Consider the following 21,858-nt stretch of genomic DNA (forward strand, 5'->3'; position numbering starts at 1 on the left):
AAGGTTCCAATTTCTCCACATCCTCACCAATACCTGTTATTATCTTTTTGATTACAGCCACTCTAGTGGGTATGAAGTAGTATATCATTGTGGTTTTGATTTGCATTTCCTTAATGACCAGTGATGCTGAACACCTTTTCATGTGCTTATTGGTCATTTGTGTATGTTCTTTGGAGAAATGTCTCTTCGAGTCCTTCGCCCAATTTGTAATTGTGTTGTCTTTAAGAGTTTTTCATGTATTCAGGATATTAAACCCTTATCGGATATATGATTTGAAAATATTTTCTCCCATTTTGTAGGTTGTCCTTTTCACATTCTTGATAGTGCCCTTTGGTGGACAAAATTTTTTAAATTCTTATAAAGTCCAATTTATCTATTTTTAATTTATTTTAATTTTGTTGCTAATGTTTTTGGTGACAAATCTATGAATCCATTGCCAAATCCTGTGTCATGAAGATTTATCCCTATGTTTTCTTCTAACAATTTTAGCCCTTATATTTAGGTTGTTGGTCTCTTTTGAGTTAATTTTCCTACATGGTGGTGTACTCCAATGGTTGATTTTCTTATGTTGAACCACCCTTGCATTCCTGGGGTAAGTCCCGCTTGGTCATGGTGTATAATGCTCTCAATGTGTCATCGGATTTGGTTTGCTGGTATTTTGTTGAGGATTTTTGTGTCTGTATTCATAAGGATACTGGTCTGTGGTTTTCTTGTGGTATCTTTGCTTGCTTTGGTATCAGGGTAATGTTGGCCTTATAGAATGTGTCAGGAAGTGTTCCTTCCTCTTCTATTGTTTGAAAGAGTTTGTATAGGATGAGTGTTAAAGCTTTAAATGTTTGGTAGAATTCACCAATGAGGCCTGGTTTTTTTTTTTTTTCTTTTTTTTAAGTTGGGGGGTTTTTGATTACTGATTCAATCATCTCTTTACTTGTTCTAGATCTGTTCATGTTTTCTATTTCTTCTTGAGTCAGTTTTGGTAATTTCCATGTTTCTAGGAACTTTTCCATTTCATCAAGACTAATTTGTTGGCATACAACTGCTTATAGTATTCTCTTATAACCCTTTAAATTTTTGTAAGGTTGGTGGTAACATCCTTGCTTTCATTTCCAATTTTAGTTACGTCTGTTTTTTCTTAATGAGTCTAGCTAAAGATTTGTCAATTTTGTTGATCTTTTTAAAGAACCAACTATTGGTTTCATTGATTCTATTTTTTTTTCTATTCTCTATTTTATTTAACTCTGCTCCAACCTTTATTATTTCTTTCCTTCTGTTGGCTTTAGGTGTAGTTTGTTCCTTTTTTTCTAGTTCCTCAAGGTGTAAAGTTAGGATGTTGATTTCAGAGATCCCTTTTTAATACAGGTGTTTAAAGCTATAAACGTAACTCTGACCACTGCTCTCACTGTATCCCAAAGGGCTGGTACGTTGGGGAGATTGGGATTGACATATACGCACTACCATATATAAAACAGATAACTACTAAGAACCTTCTGTAAGGGAACTCTACTCAATACTCTGTAATGACCTACGTGGGAACAGAATCTAGGAAACAGTGGATATGTATAACTAATTCACTTTGCTGTACAGCAGAAACTAACACAACATCGTAAATCCACTATACTCTGATAAAAATTCATAAAAAATAAAAAAAAGCATATCACAAGAAATATATGCAGAAAAAAAATTTAAATGGTACACTGTATTTCCCTTTTCATTCATCCCAAAGCATTTTCTAATCTCCCTAGTGATTTCTTCTTTAGCCCATTGGTTAAGTGTGTTGTTCGATTTCCACATACTTGCAATATTATCAGCTTTTCTTCTGTTTTTGATTTCTAGCTTTATTCCATTTGGTCAAAGAAGATACTTTGTTTAATTCCAATCTTAAAAAATTTAGTGATAATTGTTTTATGGCCTAAAATATGATCTATCCTGCAGAATGTTCCAGGTACACTTGAGAAGAATGTGTGTTCTGCTCTTGTTGGGTAGAATACTCTGTATATGTCTTTTAGGTCTAACTGGTTTATAGTGTTGTTCAAGTCTTCTATTTCTTACATATGTATTGTCTAAGTGCTTTATCCGTTATTTAAAGTGGGGTATAGAAGTCTCCACCTATTATTGTAGAACTGCCTGTTTCTCTTTTCAATTCTGTCAATGTTTCCTTCATATCTTATGGAGCTCTGTTGTTTGGTGTGTATACGTATACAATTGTTATAGCTTCTTGATGAACTGATCCTTTTATCAATTTTATTTGTCTCTGGGTCTAAATTGAGTCTCCTGTAAGCAGCATATAGTTAGATCATGTCTTTTTAAAATCCATTTTGCCAGTATCTGTCTTGTAATTGGTGAGTTTAACCCATTTACATGTAAAGTGATTACTGATAATGAAGAATTTTTTTCCTGCCATTGTGCTATTTGTTTTCTACATGTCATATCTCTTTTTTTCCTCAATTCCTCCAGTACAGCTTTCATTTGTGTTTGATGGACTATTTTCTAGTGTACCATGTTGATTCCCTCTTCACTTCCTTTTCTGTATCTTTTATTTTCTTAGTGGTTACCATGGCGATAGAGTTAACATCCTAAATTTATAACAATCTAGTTTGATCAACTTTTTCTTTTCCTTTTAAATAGACTATAATTTGAGAGCAGTTTTAGGTTCACAGCAAAGTTGAGCAGAAAGTACAGAGAACACCCATATACTGCCTGCCCCACCTCCTCTGCCTCAGACACACACAGCCTCTCCTACTATCAGCATCCCGCACCAGGGTGGTACATTGGTTGCAACTGACGAACCTACATTGATACCAAAGTCCAGAGTTTACATTAGGGTTCACTCTTTTTTTTTTTTTTTCTCGGTACGCAGGCCTCTCACTGTTGTGGCCTCTCCCGTTGCGGAGCACAGGCTCCGGACGCGCAGGCTCAGCGGCCATGGCTCACGGGCGCGGCCGCTCCGCGGCATGGGGGAATCCTCCCGGACCGGGGCACGAACCCGTGTCCCCTGCATCGGCAGGCGGACTCTCAGCCACTGCGCCACCAGGGAAGCCCTAGGGTTCACTCTTGATGCCGTAAATTCTATGGGTTTTGACAAATGTCTAATGAAATGTATCCACCATTATAGTATCATACAGAGTAGTTTCACTGTCCTAAAAATCCTCTGTGCTTCACATATTCATCCCTCCCCCCAACTCCTCCTGGTAACCACTGATCTTGATCACCCCTTTTTAACAATTATAATAGCCAATATTTACGGAATGCTTACTGCACAAAAAGGACCAGGTTGTACACTTTTCAACAGCCTTATGAATTTTCGATTTTACAGACTCTAGATCAAAGAAGTTATCAGTTACCCAAGGCCACCTAGCTACAAAGTGGCAGAGCCAGGATTCAGACTGTGTTTTCCAGGCTCCAGAGACAGCTTTCCATCATTCACCCTGCTGTCTTAATGAAGATGAAGATGATGGTGACAATGGTGGTGGCAGTAGTGGTGGAAATGGTAGTAATGATGGCATCTAACATTTACGGAAGTAGTGCTTACAGTGTGCCAGGCACCGTGCCAAGTGTCTTATCTATTCACTCTTCACACCTGCTCTGTGAAGTAGTTATTATATTTATTATTATTATTGCCATTTTATAGACGAGCAAACTGAGGCTCAGGTTAGATAGCAATCTCCCTCAAATGCATAGAACCTACTAAGTAGAGGCTAGTGACTGTGACTGAAGACTTCGTTTTGCCTATCCGCCATCTCTCTCTAGGGCTGAAGACGGCAAAAACATAGGACAAGGTCTTTCCCAGAAAATTGGTTGGCTTGGTCTTTGAAGTTCAAAATCCAGGGACTTAGACTTGACGTTCCTGGGCTCTTTCTTTTCCAAGGACGCATGAGGTCTGACAGCACTGCTCTCCCGTGGGCAGGGCAGACTCTCCCCTTGGCTGTCCAGCCTTAGTTGCTGTCTTTCTTGTCACAGGAGGACTGACCCCAGGCTTCTGGGTACACAACTAGGGCTCAGAAATAGCCCCCTAATCGGCCTCGTCAGCTTTGAAGGAGGCCACTGCAGGAGGGGCCTAAGTAGGCCAACACTTTAACCCAGTTACATGAGGGCGGCTGTAATCCGGGCTGATCATGTCTTGCTAAGCTCCCTCGGGGGGTGGTGCGGGACGGGAATGTCCCAAAACTGCTTCCTGTGCCCAAGTATCCCTGGATCTCACTGCAGACACTGCTTTCCCTTCTGGAAGAGCCTGGCCTCAAGGCTACAAGGACCGAGCTTAATTAGAGTGGCTGCCAGGACTTGAGGGAAGGTTGGTGGCAATTTCCAACCACAGTGAATGTGCATGGCTTAGGCTACCCCCTAGGTGCTGCTTTTCCCCGAAAGGCCCACCGCCTAACTCTTGTTGCACCTTGTTAGACGAGGTGAGGAAGTCATCGTCTCCCTCTGCGTGGGCCAGACAGCCACTTACATCAACCCAGGGAGCTCAGGACAGGCTGCGCTCCCTTCCCCTGCCCCAGCCCTACCAGCTCATCTCTGGCAATGAGCAGCCCCGGGAGCTCCCCAGGGCAGCAGGCTAAGCCTTCTGGCCAGGCTCTGGTTGGGAAATAAAGAAACCAGAGCTGCCGGGGGCAGCTGGCCTGGCTCGTGTGGCTCCCTCCCTGTCAGTTGGCACGGTGGGCTTCCCTGCGCAGGTGCACTCGGCTTCCTTTCTCTCACGTCCCACGGAACATCTGCCCCAAGAGACAGCCCAACAAAGGGGGCTCCCTCTGGTCAGGAAGCAGAAAGCTTGCCTGGCCTGGGTGGATGCCGGCAGGGAAGAAAGAGAGGATGGAGTGTTAGAAGGAGACCACATGCTAAAAGTTTAGAAGTTTTTTCGAATGGCTGTTCTCTACCAGGAGGGTGACTCTCGTGGAGAAGAGGAAGAATCAAAGTTAACAATGACGGCCATTCAGTGACTCTAAGACACCTCAGATTGGAAGATGTCTGTTATTTTATGTACTGCTGAAAAAGAAAAAAATAAGCTGCCGATTCAATTGTCATGCCACTGACTGGTAAGGTGCCTCTCAAATTTGGAGATTTTTTTTAACACCTTTGTTGGAGTAGAACTGCTTTACAGTGGTGTGTTAGTTTCTGCTTTAGAACAAAGTGAATCAGCTATGCACATACGTACATCCCCATATCTCCTCCCTCTTGCGTCTCCCTCCCACCCTCGCTATCCAAATTTGGAGATATTAAAATCTTCTTTAAGAAGTGTCTTAGAGTCAATGAAATACAGAAAAATGCCTTAAATCTGAGGTTAGCACCTCTCCACACACCTCAACCACACAGGGTACAGGAAGGCAGTGTGTGAGTGTAGTCAAAACCCCGACCAACTCCCGTGCTCGGAGAACAAGCCTAGTAACCACGCTCTCTGGAAATAGGACCCCCTTACGTTGGATAGGACTTCGCGGTTTATAAAGCCCTCTCACACCCATTTATCTCACTGGATGTCTCCCACTGCCCCGGAGTTCAGAGACGTCTGACTTTGTCAAGCACACCCGGGACCTAAGAGCGGACGGAGAGCTGGGACCACGGGCCCCATCTGCTGAGTCCTACCGCAAGGCTTTTCCAACGACTACAGGACCGCTATCTCAGAGAGGGTAGAGACAGACTAGTGAGGGTGGAATTAAGTGGCTTTTAAACCCTTTTCCCAATGAAACTATTTACAGAGCCTCAGTGTACAAAGTGGAATAAAATTGGAGTTGTTTTGGGTGAAGCAAGGGGAAAGGCTGGAACCTCACCCACTCTGCACCACCAGCCCTGCAGGTCCTCAAGTTGGCTGCCATCCAAGCCATCCCGTTGGAAACCCATGGAAACCCACGATGGCGACCCTACCAGCAACAAATCCCTCTGTACCTGCCGCCCTTGCACGGAAGGAGGCCCTTCCACCTCCCTCCTCACCCTAAGGAGACCTGGCTGGTTTACAGCTCAGACACCTCCCCAGACTCCCTGAAGCTCTGAGGAACAATCTGGAGTAAGGGGCCTTCAACTCTCTTGGTAACATTCTTTTCTCAAAGCTGGACTTAGATAAATTTAAGATAAATCTTAAAATTTTCATGAAAAAACGGCACTTGGTGTAGATGGGCACGTCAAAGAGATGACTTCCAACCTGGAAGCTTAAAGTCAAAACAAAATCAAGCAAGAAGTTTGCTTTGAATTATGAGCTGGGGTGAGGGCTGGGCACTGAGAGTCTCTGTAAAGCTCCTCAGGTGATTCTAATACGCAGGAAAATTTACAAGCCCCTGTATCAGCGGCATCCTGTCATCTCCAACACTCTGGAAATCTGAGGGAGGCCCCTCCATTCTCAGAGGGAGAAAAACTGGAGAGCCCAGGGTCTTTCTAAAAATGTAAGGAGACTGGGGACTCTTGGCGACTAGGGAAGGAGCAGCTGAAGGGACAGTACAGCAGGCAGCACCTCTTACTGGTCCCCGGATGGAGAGGGAAGGGGGAGGGGAAAGGCGGCGGAGACCAGGGAGAACCAGCGGCTGGAGCAGTGGTACAGCTGGGGATGGGTCGTTGGAAAGGAGAAAACCGACGCGGCCCATGCTGTTGGCTCTGTCGCCTATCAGAGCTTTGTTAAGGAAGCATCTACCCTCCTTGCTATGACCTGCTGTGTAGTGAGACTCCGAGGCCACCGGCCGGCTGCGATGCAGGCAGAGCCCCACTGAAGCTAGGAAGCCAGCTGTGGAGGGCAGAGCCCTTTGGGTCATCCATCAGCAACAGGAGTAGCCTTCGCTACTGCCTTCCTGGGAGGCGCTTCAGCCCCTCCGTCGCACAGCTCAGACACCCCAGATATGCAGTGTAGATGCTAGGCGAACGCTGACTGGGAGAGAGGCAGGTACAGGCAGTAACAGAGTCCTTGACTTTGGACTAGGCCGGCCTTACTGGTTGCCAAGGTTAGTAAACCACATGGCCTTTGAGTAAGCCACTGCATTTGTCAGCCTGACATCTGTGGATCTCTGTCCCCCCACTGGCCTTGGCAAACCAGGACAAGGGGAAAACTCACTGGGGGATCAGCTGCTCCCTACGCCTCAGAGGGGTAGGTGACACATTCCATGGGCTGGTGGGGCTTTTGCCATGTAAACACCAACTCTGCCTGTGTGCCCCGGGGAGTGGAAGGGGGACCCTGGAGGGGATAAACAGCTACCAGGGATGCAGAAAAGCAGTTGGCTGCCTCACCCACACCCTGCCCAGAGGTCTAGCGAAGGGGCAGGCGGAACAGATGCTGTCTCTGTTCTCTTTCCTCACAACACGCCTCCTCACCCTGGATCCCAGCTACCCAGGGTCCCGCAGAGAAGGAGGATGGAGGCCCACCGGCTGGAGCTCGAGGTGCCCGGGCCATCAAAGGCACGGGGCCCCATGCAGGAGAACTCAGGGGATGAGCGACAGCTTGTGTGGCCTCCCACCATTTTGCAGGACTCTGGGATAAGAGCATCGTTCACCAAACACCTTCCAAGGGCCAGGTCCTGGGCCAGGGGCTAAAGGATGCATCAGACCCCTCTCTGCCCTCAAAGAGCTCAACGTCTACAGAGGGAGACAGCGCCCTGATGACTTCCTAGGAGGCAAATGGGGGCCCCGGAGTGAGCACCGGGGAGCCGAGTGGAGGGGTACCTAATGCATACTGGGGCTCAGGGAAGACTGCGTGCAGGAGCTGACACTTGAGCTGAGACCTCCGGACAAGCAGGGAGAGCGGGGTAGCCGAGAAAACAGCGCGAAGAACGAGACAAAGAAGCGAGAAACGGCAGGGCATGAACAAGTGGAGCTCAATATGGCTGGGGCAAAGGGTCTGCTATGGATGGGTCTTTGTGGGACGTGAGGGTGAGGAGATGTTTACAAGCCCCTGCAGGAGTGAGGCAGTCAGGTCTCCACTGGAAACTACTGCCTGCAGTAGAGGGTACAGACTGGAGCAGAGACCTTCAGCAGGGGCAGTGCACGAGCCCAGGGGACAGGGGGCCTTGGCCTAGGTCATGGGTGTTTAGCTCTTTCTGAAATGGGAGACACACAGGAAGGCCACGGGACCAACTTGCCGCACGTCCTTCCGGCAGACTCTCACCCCAGGGCCAGCCTTTGCCTGGCCCCTTGTAGCCCCATCCCGTTTACTTGTAGGCCTTTCAGCCGTGCTCTGCTCTGCGGCTCACCAGGGTCAGGTTTGCTGGCCACGGAAGAAAAGATGGGCCTCGGCAGTCGTGGGGCCCGCCCTCCTCTCTCTCGCCTTCCACCTCACTGCCCGGTTCTCCTCCCGTTCCCCTCAGGCCTGGGGGCCCTGGGCGAGGGTCTGCCCGGTCATGCCAGCACCCAGACACGCAGCAGAGTCAAGGGGAGAGTGCTGAGCACCGAGGCTCTGAAGCCTCACCAAACTGGCTTCCCAGGCCAGCTCTTCCACTGATTGATTAGATCTGAGCCTCAGCTTTCTCAGTTTCTGCCTGTTCCACAGGGACAGCATGAGCAATCAGCTCACTGTGTTTTTGAGGGTATTACATCCTGTAATGCATGTGGAGGGACCTAGCACCATGCCTGGCACACGGCTGTAGCTATAGCTTTACTGATGGAGAAGCTGGGGTCACAAGCCAACGAGTGACTTGCCCAAGCTGGTGGTTTTGTGGCCCAGGATGGCAGGGCCCTGCCTCTCCGATAGCCTGGGTGCCCAACTACTGGCCAATGAGGAAATCCACCTGCACTGGGGACCGCTATGCCTAGCTGTGTCCCTTCTAGAAGCAGCCACAGCGGCAAAAGTCTGAGTAGGGCCTCTGTCTGGCGTAAAGGCGGGTTGGGCTGATCACAGTCACCACGGGCCGCTCAGTGGGGAGCCCTGGACAGCCGGGTCTGACTGTTCCCCAGGGGCAGGGTTACCTCCACATGGGACGGTCTGACCTGTGTCAGCCTCACACCTCTGCTGAACAGAGCCCGCCCTCAGGAAACCTGGGATGAGGGAGCCTGATCATGTCTGGTTTTAGAGCTGCCACCCCTAGCTCAGTCCTCCAGCCTGGCCCAGCGCACATGGGGCCCCCAGCAGACAAGCCCTGCTAAGAGCACAAGGCCTGCTCGGTCCCTGGCAGCACTAGTGGAAGCAGGCAGCAGCGTGGGGGGATTCGAGGCCGCACGTCCGGCCACGCGACTCCCAGGGCAGAGCTGTGCTGAGTGTGCCAGCTGCCCCTTGGTGGTCCTCCACGGCCTGGACGACCATCGGCCCCTTTTGTCTACTTTTCAAAGCAGAAGCCCTACTGAGAGGGTTCTGAGAAGCAAGGCCAAGACTCCTGGGTTCTCATAAACCTTTTAATAGCAGTAAATGAAGGAAACATTTAACAGTGAGTCCCATGGTGAGGGTTCCTTTTCATTCAAGGATCTTCAACAACAGAAACACCTCAGACTAAAATTCAGAGTGCTAAGTACACAAATTAATGACCATTTATTTCCAAAGGTGACGGCAGAAACCACTGTGGTGCAATCAAAAGGTTTTACAAAACAGAGAAAACATTACAAAATGCCCCAAGAGGCAAGCAAACTGGTAGGGGCACAGAGCACCCAAGAACCAGCTTGGCAAAAATACTCATTCTGCAGCTGTTCAGGGGGATCACAAAGACCGGTTCTAAAGGGAGCCGCTGCGGGGGCGGGGGCCAGGGAGGGGTGTGCCCAGCGCATAGCAATCCCACCCTGGGAATGAGGAAGGACCGGGGCCGGGGCGACGACAGAGGCACTGCCAATTTCCCGGCAGAAGGAATTACAAGTCGGACTATCTTATTCTGTCTACCACAGTAACACCAATAGAGACGAAGAATTCCTCCAAATACAATACGACACTGACACTGAAAGGAAGCAGGTTTCCAAAACAACAGCTCAGCTTGAAATGACTTTTCTTGCTGTGTTTGTTTCGTGCCACGAGTAGCAAACCAGTGTACAAAAATGTCACAAGAGCAGCAACAAGCGACTAGGTTTTCCTGAGCACAAGTGGCTCACTCTATATACAGAAGAGGAAGGTTCGCTCCCTCTCATGGACCCTACCCACCCCCACCCCCACCCCCCAGAGGGAGGGGCAGGGTGTGCAGTGAGGACGCCCCTTCCCGGTAGTCCAAGGAGCATGCGAGGGCCTGCAGGACAGACGTCCTCCCTTATGCCTGGCTCCCGATTTACCAAAACCAGCACCGGTGTCTTGTCTTGTAGGGGCCACACTGGCCCTTCTTCTCCCCTCGCCCGCCTCCCCATCTCCCCTTCAGATGACTCGGGATCAACACGTACACATCCATGGAAGTCTTTTTTTGGCCAAGGGAGGGGGAGGAAGGGTCTTCTGCCAGCCTCCCCCTAACACCAGCGCGCAGAGACGTGCTGACAACCTGCTCTCCGTGGGCAGCTGTGCCCGCTCCGCTAAACACTGGGCCCCGACGCCCCACACACCCTGGCCACGCTGCAAGCAGCTTCTGTGAATGCTGAGAAGTCCCAGGAGAAAGAGAGAAGGTTGACTTCGGGGGACAGAAGCTGTGGCTTCCTCACAAGCTGACAGAGGAACACATCACTGGGCCTCCGGGAAGAAGATAGGCCAGATCATCTTTGGTGTACAGAAGCAAATACCACGGAACACTTTGCTGGCCAATGGCACATAGAAACTTGGCCAGGATGGCTGGGGAAGCCCCTTGGCACTGACAGGAAAGCACAGGGGACGTGCCGGGCAGCCCGGGCCCACTGCTGCAGGGGCCACCCTCCAAGGCAGGCCGCCGAGGGTCTGGCCAGGTAACCTCTCCGCATGGGCCTGGCCCAAGGAAAGAGTCAGGTAGAGACCAATTCAGACGCCCGCTGCTGCCCAACACCTCCAACGCAGGCCATGACTCCCTGTGCAACCTGGGACGGGACTTGCTCTCTGTTCCTTCCCCCTACATGTTTCTGAGCCAACCAGAAGCCCTGCATCTCCCCTTCTCATCCCCCTCCCCCGGACAGGTGCACCTGCCTCTGGCCTGGCCAAGCCAGGCACATAGCTTCCACTTTCTTCTTTCCCCCTAAGCAGCAGAAAGGTGCCAGCCAGCGTGGCGAACTTTTAGAGGCACGCCAGTGCAAGGGAAGCTCGAGCTGACTGGCACCCCGCACCAGGCCATGGAGACAGGGAGGAAGAGAGCCCCTTTCCTTTTGCAAAGAGGCCAAGGGGCACTGAGGTCTTGCCTCTTCCGGAGGGCAACCCAGGGCTGAGAGGCACTAAGAAAAATTCGGCCAAACCCTCAAAGATGGCAGAAAATGAAGGTCACGCATCTTGAGGAGCTCACGGGGAGCCAGAGCATTCGGTGTTCCGCCTTCCTGCAACCCCACGCCCTGGGGATTGATGACCTCACTGCCAGCGTACCTCTGCAAAGGGATGGGCCCCGCCGTGGTTGCTTCCCTGGGCCTCGCCTTGCTAGGAGAGACTTCTCCATCCTGCTGCCTCCTGTAGGCCCACTTGCTAAAATCATGACCACTGAGTCACTGAAACTCAATCTAGGTCTGATACAGTAACACCTGAAATATTGAATGGGCCCAGGGCAACTGGGTGGCCTAGAGTGGGAGAGGGAGGGGGGCTCATCAGAGGAGGTCACAGAAATATCTTTTCTGTTATTAAGTAATCTATTCTTAGTAAGAGCCAACAAGGAGCCAGCAAATGGCACCACCTCCTTCTTGAGGTCCATGTATGACTGAGGCTGCCTTGCAACAAAAGGTCTCCCTTTCAGAGCACTTGAACCTCCACCCATGGGGACCTGATTTTTTGGTACCTCCCTTTCAACCCAGGCGTGGGCTTTCGGGCTGGGGAGCATGTGATGCCCCCGCCCCCCATGCTAAACAATTCATCTCTGAGTCTGGCCGCAGTGACGACACCTGGCCCTAGGGAAACAGCACTGCAGGATCTGTATCTTCCCAAACCTAGGATGCCGATATGTGCTGTAAAACCACGAGACGGATCGACAGGTGTCCCTCCAGAGACAGGCCCTAATTCAAGGATTCTCCGAACTCAAACATCCAAAAGCAAATGGACAGACGAATACACAAAACTCCAAGAGCCAGAAAACCCAACTCTAGCTCATCCTTCCCTGAAGCTGCCTTTAAAAAAGAGAGAGAGAACATTTAAGGGGCACTCAAAATTAAAATGTCATCTATTATCAACATTAAACTAAAAGCAAGCATATGATTCAAATCACAGTTTTCTCAAGTTACCACGGCTTTTGACTAATTTCTGTGCTCACTTCTGATTGGGATATGGGTCAGTTCTCAGCTCTCAAGCAGAATTTACCCAAGGTCCTGCCTAACATTAGCTGTGGACATTTCAACCCTGTGCACTTTGGATTTGCCATTGCAATAGTGGAATCTAGCCCCTGGGCTGGGTAGCGCCCCACACCTCCCACCTCTGGCAGCATCCTGGAGGGAGTGGCTGGTTGGCTGCTTGCTTTGAGTCATGGGACACCAGTGGGAAGAATCTGGCCAGCTCTCTTTTGGCCATGAGCTGGGAAATCCCTTGGCTCTCGGCTTGCCGCTGGTATAGAAACAAGGCCTCAGTCCCCTTATGGTGAGGGCTGTGCTGGAGACAAAAGGGGACCCCAGCATAAGCCTGGAGGTCCCTGGCAGTGGAGAAATGAAACACAGCCCAATCTCATCGCTTCGATGCCAAAAGAACTACTGCTTGTTGTTCCCTTTCTCCTCAACCAGATGTTGTTAAAGCAGCAACTAGCAGAGTGAAAGCCACTGACTACTGTCTCGCCATTTAAGGCCACGAGGAGCAGGGAGAGAGCGGCAAAGGGAAGGAGGAAACGTGCGGCCCTCGGCACTACCGCCCAGGCTCCAGCACTACCGCCCAGGCTCCAGCACTACCGCCCAGGCTCCAGGACTACAGCCCAGGCTCCAGCACTACCGCCCGGGCTCCAGCACTACCGCCCGGGCTCCAGCACTACCGCCCGGGCTCCAGGACTACCGTCCAGGCTCCAGGACTACCGCCCAGGCTCCAGGACTACAGCCCATGCTCCAGCACTACCGCCCAGGCTCCAGCACTACCGCCCAGGCTCCAGCACTACCGCCCAGGCTCCAGCACTACAGCCCATGCTCCAGCACTACAGCCCAGGCTCCAGCACTACCGCCCAGGCTCCAGCACTACAGCCCATGCTCCAGCACTACAGCCCTGGCTCCAGGACTACAGCCCAGGATCCAGCACTACCACCCAGGCTCCAGGACTACAGCCCAGGCTCCAGCACTACAGCCCAGGCTCCAGGACTACAGCCCAGGCTGCAGCACTACAGCCCAGGCTCCAGGACTACAGCCCAGGCTCCAGGAGCCGATCTGGGGGAAGAGCCGGGGAAGGAAGAGTGGTGGAAGAAAGGGACAGAGAGGAAGGAAAAAGAAACACACCAAACGTCCTCCTGCCCTCTCCCATGATGTCATCAAGAGCTGGGTGTCCTCCAAGTGGAGTCAGGACTTGTTTCCTCAGGGGCAGAAGAAAAAAAAAACCCCAAAACAAAACAAAACAAAAAAAACACAAGCACCTTCAGTCTATTTTCTTGGCTGGAAGCCGGAGCAAATCCAGCAGACATTTACACAAGGGCCCAGCCATGTATGAGAACAGGATGACCAGCTTCCCGTGGGTCATGGTCATGAGAGTCTGGTGTCCCGAGGCCCAGATGCGATACCAGGGGCCGTAGAATGGGTCTGAGATGGCCGGACACAGCATGTTGTTCAAATTCACTTCGGTGACCTGCAGGGACAAGGGAGGTAGAGTGAGCGTTCACCATCCTTAGGCTTTCTCTGGCTTCTGCCAGTTCAGCCGTGTCTACCTAATGGGGACTAGACAAGGAGGGATTGACAAATCCCCACCTGTTCATAGTGGGATCTTTCTCCCCTAGGTTTTCTGAGCGGGTCAAGGCTAGAGCCCTTTGGAGGTGACGGGGGAGGCCGTCCAGTGGAAAAGCTGGTCGGTTTTGCTCAGTCTTGCCTTCCAGTTGGGCCCAGGGCCCGTTGCCATTCCTAAGCATTTACTAGGTGCCTAGACCCGGAGGGGTGTCATGGGATAAAGGCAGTCCGCGGCACGGCCCCTGCCTGCATCAAGGTGGGGTGATCGGTCTACCACGTGTGACCTCAAAGCAGACGGTGCTCACCAGCTCTTGCCCACCATGGGATCTGAGGGGTGTACAGGACGGGGGCTGAGTTCTCAGAGAAGACTTCACGAGGGCAGTGACACCTGAATGGACTCATGAAGGATGGATGGGGGTCATGGCGAGAAATGGAGTGAACGGAGCCTTCCTTGTAGGAGGCCCAGAGGTGACACCGAGCACGGTACGTATGGTGACGTGAGCACACTGACTCCTCTGGAATCGAGGAGTCCCAGTGGAGAGCAGGTGTGAAGGTCATACTGCTTCCTCCCTAGAGAACAGGAAGCATTCATGCTATTGGCAAGGAGCTCAAACTAGCCCCCAGGCCAACCAGAGCAGAGCAACACGCCGGGATGGGGAAGACAAAATGACTGAGTGCTTCAACAAAGGCGCTGGTGACATCGGTTACACGCCCTAGTCCTGCCAGGTCCACGCGGCTAACGCTACATTAGTGCCGCTCGCACACAAAACCCGGCATGCCGCTCCAGCCTCGAACACGGCCACGGCCACGGCCCCTGCCTTCCAAAGCCCTTCAAGCACGTTCTCCTTAAAGACAAATCCTCACCACCTCTCAGGGTCGGGGTTGCGGGCCTGTGCCGTGTCACAGAGGGGGGAGAGCGCACTGCACTCGAGAATGAGGTGACTCACCCAGAGCAGTGGCAAGGCCAGGACTTGAACTTGGGTCTCCCGACCCCAGCCCCAGCCCCAAGCTCTTGCTACTCACTTCGCCACCACTAGACACATCGCCCACGCACTCAGCAATCCTGGGCTCTGGATAACTCGACTACTGAACATCCCAGAATGCCACGGGGGTCACCCGACACCACACTTTCACTGGACACACAGCTCAGGGCCCGGTAGTAGACCCAGAATGGACCCAAGGTCAGAAGCCTCCCCCAGGCCCAGGGCCAGGGCTAGCATCCTGCCTTGCATGGGGTCCACAGCAAACCACTTTCCAGCGCAGCTCTCTATCTCCGATCCAAGCGGCCGTGAGTGAAGGGCCTCCTTGCCTCCCCAGGGGTGAAAGAAACAGTCATTACTGAAGGATTCAGAAAACTCTTTGGAGAGGCCAAGACTGTGGATCGTAAATCAAGAGCCCAGACACAACACTCTGACAGCCTGGCCTTTGGCATCTTGTATTTTCAAAACAAAACGATACACCAGCGCCAACCAGGATTATCAAGATTTATGAAGAACGCCAAACAGAAGGGATAGAAGGGGATAGAACCAAACTTACCAGGCCCAGGATCTGCAAGACGCTGAAGTGATAAAAGAACATGAGGCCAGTCGAGAGAAGGGCCCAGCGGAAACTGCTGAGGGGCTCCGGGGTATAAGCACCTGGGGGGAAAGCGGAGACAGTGAGACAGCACGTTTGGTGACCCTCTTCTCCTCCCTTGTCCCACGAGGGTGCGGGCGCTGCGCCCGGCCACAGCTACCGCCTGCTGTTTACCCCCTTCTGCTGCCCTGCGATGGCTGCTCGAGAGACAGCCCAAACCGATTAGCTGGGTACTCCTATCACCCCTTCCAAAGTCTGTTCTGCCACGTAATGCTGGGGCCATTACAAAGAGGGATTTTTTTTTTTTTTTTTACTGTTATTATAAAAGTAATACAGTCGGCCCTCTGTATCTGCAGGTTCCACATCCACGGGTTCCACTAACCGGATCGGTCCATGGTTAGTTGAACTTGTGGATGCGGAATCCACGGATCCGGACGGCCGACTGTACTGCACCGTTTTCTATAAGGGGCTTGATCAGCCTCAGATTTTGGTACCCGCAGGGGTCCTGGAACCAGTCCCCCTCGGACACTGAGGGATGACTGCACGTGCTCACTAAAGGAAACTTAGAAAAAGTTAAAAGGTAGAAATGAGATGGAGGAAACAAAGAAAAACACCCCCGGCGCTCTACTAGCTGAATGTGACCACTGCTAGCACGTGGGTGTGTCTCCTTGGTTCCTGTATGCCTTGGGAGCTTCTTTTCTTTCTTCTTTTGATTACTAATTGGAATTTTACTGTATATATAATTGTATAGCCTTCATGTCCACATTTATTTTAATCACTCCCTCATGTGTCTAAAGAGAAACGTCACTGAGGAAGTATGGCATGGTGGTTGAGATGTCACACAGATTTGGTTTCAAACCTGGATTCTACCACTTACTGGCTGTGTGTGACCCTGGAAGAGTTGTTTCAACTCCCTGAACCTCAGCTTACTTGTCTGTAAAGTGGGGCTACTTCTGAGTTGTTGTGAGGAGTAAAGGAAAGAGTGTATTGAGAACTCTTAGTACGGGATCTGGTACAATCAAAGTGTTCAATGCGTGTCAGGTACTGTCGTCACCGCAGCGCTATCATCATTCAAGTAACTAAAGAATGCGCCATATCCAGTTGTTGTGCCATTTCCCAACCATTAGACAACTCTCTCCCCCTTGGAACAGCAAGAATGATGTATTTTCCCTCTATCGTCACTCAGGAACTCCTATCCCAGTAGGCTTGGATGTATTCTAGACCCTGCAGAGCAGGGGCGTGGCTTATAGGATGCTATGGGTGCATGCATCAATGGGGGTGCTCCGGAATGGAAGGAACCTGGAACCCTCTACCTCAAGCAAGTAGGCGGCAACAGGACATCCCGGAGTAGTGTTTTCCCAAGTCAGTCTTTCACAGATTCATCCATTCATTCACCAGTTATTAGGCACCTATTATATTCCAAGCCCTGCGCCAAACTTCGGGGAAAGGAACATAAAGAAGACGGGCTCCCTGCAGCCTCAGATGCGCAATCTGGCAGAGGACGCAGACAAGCTGCTAACGATGAGAATAACATAAAGACCAGGTCTGTGCCACGTATTAGGGGAGGACGGAACTCAGCTTGGGGGGCGGGCGGGGAGACTGATTTTTGGTGGAGGGGGCACCGAGCAGAGTCCTAAAGGACAAATGGGACTAAAAGAGAGGCCTAGGCATTCCAGAGCAGCAGCCTGCAGGAAGGCAGACATCCGTGGGAACGAGCCAACTCACAGAACTATGGGGAAGAGTTGAGACCACAGGGGAATAGGACTCAGAGGTTGGCAGGGCTAGGCTGCTCCCAGCTGGGCCAGGTAGGACCTTAGGAGCCAGGCTGAGGGCTTTGGGCTTCATCTTGTGCCACAGGGTCATGACCCTAGATGCCTCAAACCTCAGGCAGGCAGGTAACTGGGAGCAGGGGGGTGACCAGACAACAGGGATGCTGGATATGGGCCAACTGGGAAGCCCAGGCCCCTTCTGAAGAGGTCAGCCACCACTCAGTTCCACCCAATCACTGCCCTACGGGGACGTGGGCCCAGAGTTGCCAGTGTTTTCACTTTTGCAAGAGAAGCCAGAAATGGGAACTTTCATATGGAATTTCCTGATTTTTAAACGTTGGCAAATAATTCAGATTGTTTTAAGAACGCTCAACGGACCACACGAAACATGTCTTCTTGGATGGCTTTCAGCTCATTGGTGGCCAGCTTCGAGCTCTGCCGCAGAGCCACAGCAAGCGGCGGAGGGGTCTGAAGCGGGAAAGTGATGCGATCAGACGTGTGCTTGAGAAAGATCTGCCTGGCCGGGGTGCGGGGTGTGGGGTGTGGGGTGTGGGCTGGAGCAGAGAGAGTCGAGGTGGGGGACTGAGACAGAGACTGCTTCAGGAACCCGATGACAGAGGAGGATGGATAGCTTTGAAGACAACGGTGGTGGCCCTGGGTTCTAGCTTTGCATCACTGGGTGGATGGTGCCATTTACTGAGATGGAGAAGAGGAAAAGGCAGATTTGGGACAGAAGGTGGAGAAAGGAGGCCAATTTTAGACATGTTGAAGTTGAGGTGTCCGTGAAATATCCAAGTAGAATTGTCTCTTAGGTGGCTGCCTGCACTCTGGGAAATGCAGCGTGACGGGTGACAGTGTGGGCACTGGAGCCGGGCAGACACAGGTTCTCAAATCCTGGCTCTTGTCGCTTATCGACCTCAGGGCCTTGGGCAAGCCTCAGTATCTCTTGAACTCAGTTTCACTCATCTGCCATGACTGGAGCGCCATATCTGGGATCTAAGAGATGCTGATTATTTTCATTATTATATGAATCACAAACTCAGTGAAAAGGACGGGGCTGAGCGTCCATACATAGGTGTCACCAGCACAGGACAGTAACTGAAATCACAGGAGCATATGCAGACCGAGTGAGGAAGAAGGTCAGAGGCAGAACAAGGAACATCATGGTGGGGAGTGTCGAGGGAAGGAGAGGAGTGAGATGGGGGTGACTGAAGCCCCCCCGGGTCTTCTGGGGGAGAAGCTCAGGCTTGCTCTGTGAACAAGAGGCAGGCTCACCACACATCTGAGTCAGACGGCCCTTTGCAGGGATTGGGCTCATCCGTCCACTTCGTAGATGGACAAACCGAGGCTGGGAGATGGGCAGTGCCGCAGCCAAAGTCAACAGCAGAGCACTGGGCTCTCAGACACAATGCCAAAGGACTCACTGCTCAATGCCCCCGCTGCCACTTGTCACAGACCTCCAGCACACCACGTTGTACCAGCTCTTTATCTACCCGTCTAGACGAGTGCCTCGGGTCGAGGACTGCGTGGGATTCGTTTCTGTGTTCCTAGCAGATATCTAGCACAGAACTTGGAAGGCGCTTATACTGTGTGCACTTTCCTGTCTGCTGGATGAGTGGGAATTGGGTACCATGTTGTCACCCTGACTGCTGGGGACGTAAAGGGGAAGAGGGCACCTGGAGGACCGACAGGTGCTTAGAGCCCTGAGCAGTTTTCCCCAGGTGTCCCTTCCCTCCAGCCTCTGCTTGGCTCCCCCTGGTGGCAGCAGGGCAGTAGTGACAGACCCCATGGGCCTGGGGGTGGCTGCAGGGGGAAAAAAGGACCAGAGGGGGAAGTATCCTCAGCCAGACTTCAGCAGCCCTCCCCCACCCTCCCCTAAAGCCCCTGAACCCTGTCCTGCCCTATATATGGGGGGAAAGGAACGCTCAGGCACTGCCAAGGGGCGCTCAGTGCTCTCACTGCGACCTCAGGACCATTCATTCTGTGTTACATCACCCGTCCCACGTCAAGACGATTAGTTCTCTGAGGGAGGGGCCGTTTCTGAATCACCTCTTCACCTCCAGCACCGGATGCACGGCAGACACTCAAAAAATCATCACTGCTTGGGAAGTGAATGGGACAGGCTTTCTGGAGCATCTATAACACTATAACCCTTTGGCTCAACAATGCTACTTTGAGGACTACCGTCCAATACCTCAAACACCCAACACATGGCCCTTATTTGCACAGAGATATTTACACCTGCACTACCTACTATATTGAAACACTGGAAACAAACCAATTGGGGAGATAAGTTAAGTAAACTCTGGTACCTCAGTATTGTGCAACAGTCCGCTGCCATTCAAATAACAACCAGACAAACTATATACCTGTGTGGCAAAGTCCCTGGCCCGTGATGGCAAGTGTAAATGACAGAACGCCAAACAGTACATCAGTGATGGAAAATACAGCTTAGTGGTTTAAAACAAAGGCCTTGGGGTCAGACAGCCTTGGGTTTGAGTCCTGCCTCTGCCACTGCCTAGGGGGGTGACCTTGGGCAAATTGTGCCACCCCTCTAAGCCTGTTTCCTGTAGCAACGTCTATCTCTCGGGGCTGCTGAGTGGAATAAGAGATATAAAAAAAGTAAATACACCAGCTAGCCTGGCATACAGATGGTAGCTATTTTTATCATGGCAACCACAGCCATCCAAAATCTCATAGAAGACTGGAAGACGGCAAGGAATCTCGCAAAGAGGTGACCTTTCTCTGTGAAGGGGGACTTTGTGGCTTCCTCTGCCTTTTCACTGCTGTTGGTTCTTTTCATCGCAAAGGTGATCAAATATTCAATCTCTTTGAAAAAATAGAGACAAAAAAGAAAGCACCATGAGAACAGATGACCCAGTCTACACAGATATATGCAAATTGTATGCAAACGCACATCTTTCTTTTTTTATATACCTGGATGTGGCCCTTGGGAAAATGTCAGTGAAAAACCAGTCTTCTTTTAAGAGAAAATAGAAACTTAAGCACGTTCAGAAAAATTAAACACATAAAACTTTTCTTTTTTACTTTAAGAAAAAAATAAATGTGACATTTTCTGCTAGCATCTTCTACCCCAGGAGGATAGAAGCATTTCAGCTCTAAAGGTAGGGGGAAACCGAGATAATAGCTTTTTCTGAAATTGATTTCTGCCAGAAGGAAGTTTTATGAGTGCTGGGAGAGACATCAACTGTGCCACCAGCAGCCAAGACCGATCCCCAGAGGCCTCTCCCAAGGGCCCTTTCTCTCATCCTCTAATCCCACCCAGGAAGGGCTTACACTGAGGAGATGAGACTGGGCAGGACGGCATCCTCGTCTCCAATCTCCCTCCTGCTCCCTTCAAGTCATTCACTTTTACATATTACCCATTCGTTCAACACGGACTGGCTGCACGCTGGGCAGACTCCATGCTAGACAGTGGGGAGACGGAGGCCAAGACAGGCCGTGCCCTTCAGAACTACCCTGCAGCTTACCCGTGAGCAATGAGATGGTGCGATGAGGTAAGCGCACTAAGTAATGGAGACACTGAGGAAGGGGAGCTGAAGAACATGACAGTTTGGGTGAGTTTTGAAGAATAAGAAGGAGATGGCAGCAGGAGCTTAAAGGGAGGAAAGGACATTCCGGGCGGCAGGGTGCAGCCTGGGAAAAGATGTGGAGGCATGAAGCAGCATGCCATTTGCATGTAATCCCAAGCAGGTCTGTGTAACTGGAGCATCAAGTGGGAGGGGACACGTGCCCAGAGATGAAGCTGGAGAGACCGGCTCAGGTCATGAAGAGCCTTGTCTGCCGTGCCCGGGACCTTGGCCTTTATCCTCTTCACAACGAGAAGCCATTGAGAGGTTTGAAACAGGGGAGTGCAAGGTCAGGTTTCTGTTTCAGCTAGCTCGACTGCTCTGGCAGCAGTGTGGGTGATGGACAGGAGAGGGATACGGTTGAACACCAGTTCGGATGCTGCTGCAGGAATGGATGACTTGGCAATTCGTAGGGCACAGAGGAGGCACCTAGGTTGACTCCCAGGTCTATGAGTTCAGTGACTGAGAGGTTGGGGGTGTGCGGACACTGAACGCCTATAGGATACCCACACGGACGTCTCCAATTGGCTGTGCAAGTCCAGGTCTAGAGCTCAGAAGAGGGAGATGTCCCAGAAACAGAGCTTGGGGTATGGATAAGATCAACACGGAAGAGTCCACAGAATGAGATTAAAGGACCAAGGACAGAGCCTGGAAAACAGAAATATTGCCAGGAGAAAGACAAGGTTAAAGACTGCCACGACGAGAGAGAGTCATGGACATATACACACTAACAAACGTAGTAAGGTAGATAGCTAGGGGGAAGCAGCCGCAAGGCACAGGGATATTAGCTCGGTGCTTTGTGACAGCCTGGAGGGGTGGGATAGGGAGAGTGGGAGGGAGGGAGACGCAAGAGGGAAGACATATGGGAACATATGTATATGTATAACTGATTCACTTTGTTATAAAGCAGAAACTAACACACCATTGTAAAGCAATTATACCCCAATAAAGATGTTTAAAAAAAAAAAAAAAGACTGCCACGAGCCACACGTGGCAATTTACATTTAAATGGCTTAAGATGAAATAAAATTAGAAATCTGGTTCCTCAGTAGCCCATCACATTTCAAATGCTCGATAACCACACACGGCTAGTGGCTACCATATTGGACAGGGCGGAGAAA

The 21,858-nt window shown here is 51.0% G+C and overlaps 1 protein-coding gene across 13 annotated transcripts in view; it reads right to left on the minus strand.

Annotated features, from left to right (window-relative positions):
* The window catches only part of TMEM164 (transmembrane protein 164), a 192,378-nt gene that overhangs the window by 25,546 nt on the left and 144,974 nt on the right, over positions 1–21,858 (minus strand). For 6 of the 13 annotated variants that reach the window (XM_022556657.3, XM_022556663.3, XM_022556662.3 and 3 more), the window contains 3 exons: positions 19,887–19,976; positions 15,340–15,440; positions 9,278–13,708 (listed from right to left, as the gene is read on the minus strand). In XM_022556657.3, coding sequence (XP_022412365.1) covers positions 13,502–13,708; positions 15,340–15,440; positions 19,887–19,976 — 398 coding nt within the window. In that variant the 3' untranslated portion in view covers positions 9,278–13,501. Of the gene's footprint in view, positions 1–9,277; positions 13,709–15,339; positions 15,441–19,886; positions 19,977–21,858 lie in introns of those variants that run through there. The other 7 variants (XR_016391292.1, XR_016391293.1, XR_016391291.1 and 4 more) reach the window with 3 other exon arrangements.

Source organism: Delphinapterus leucas, chromosome X (assembly GCF_059928025.1).
Source record: "Delphinapterus leucas isolate spDelLeu-1000000601 "Yukka" chromosome X, BTC_Dleu_Yukka2, whole genome shotgun sequence".
NCBI lineage: Eukaryota > Metazoa > Chordata > Mammalia > Artiodactyla > Monodontidae > Delphinapterus > Delphinapterus leucas.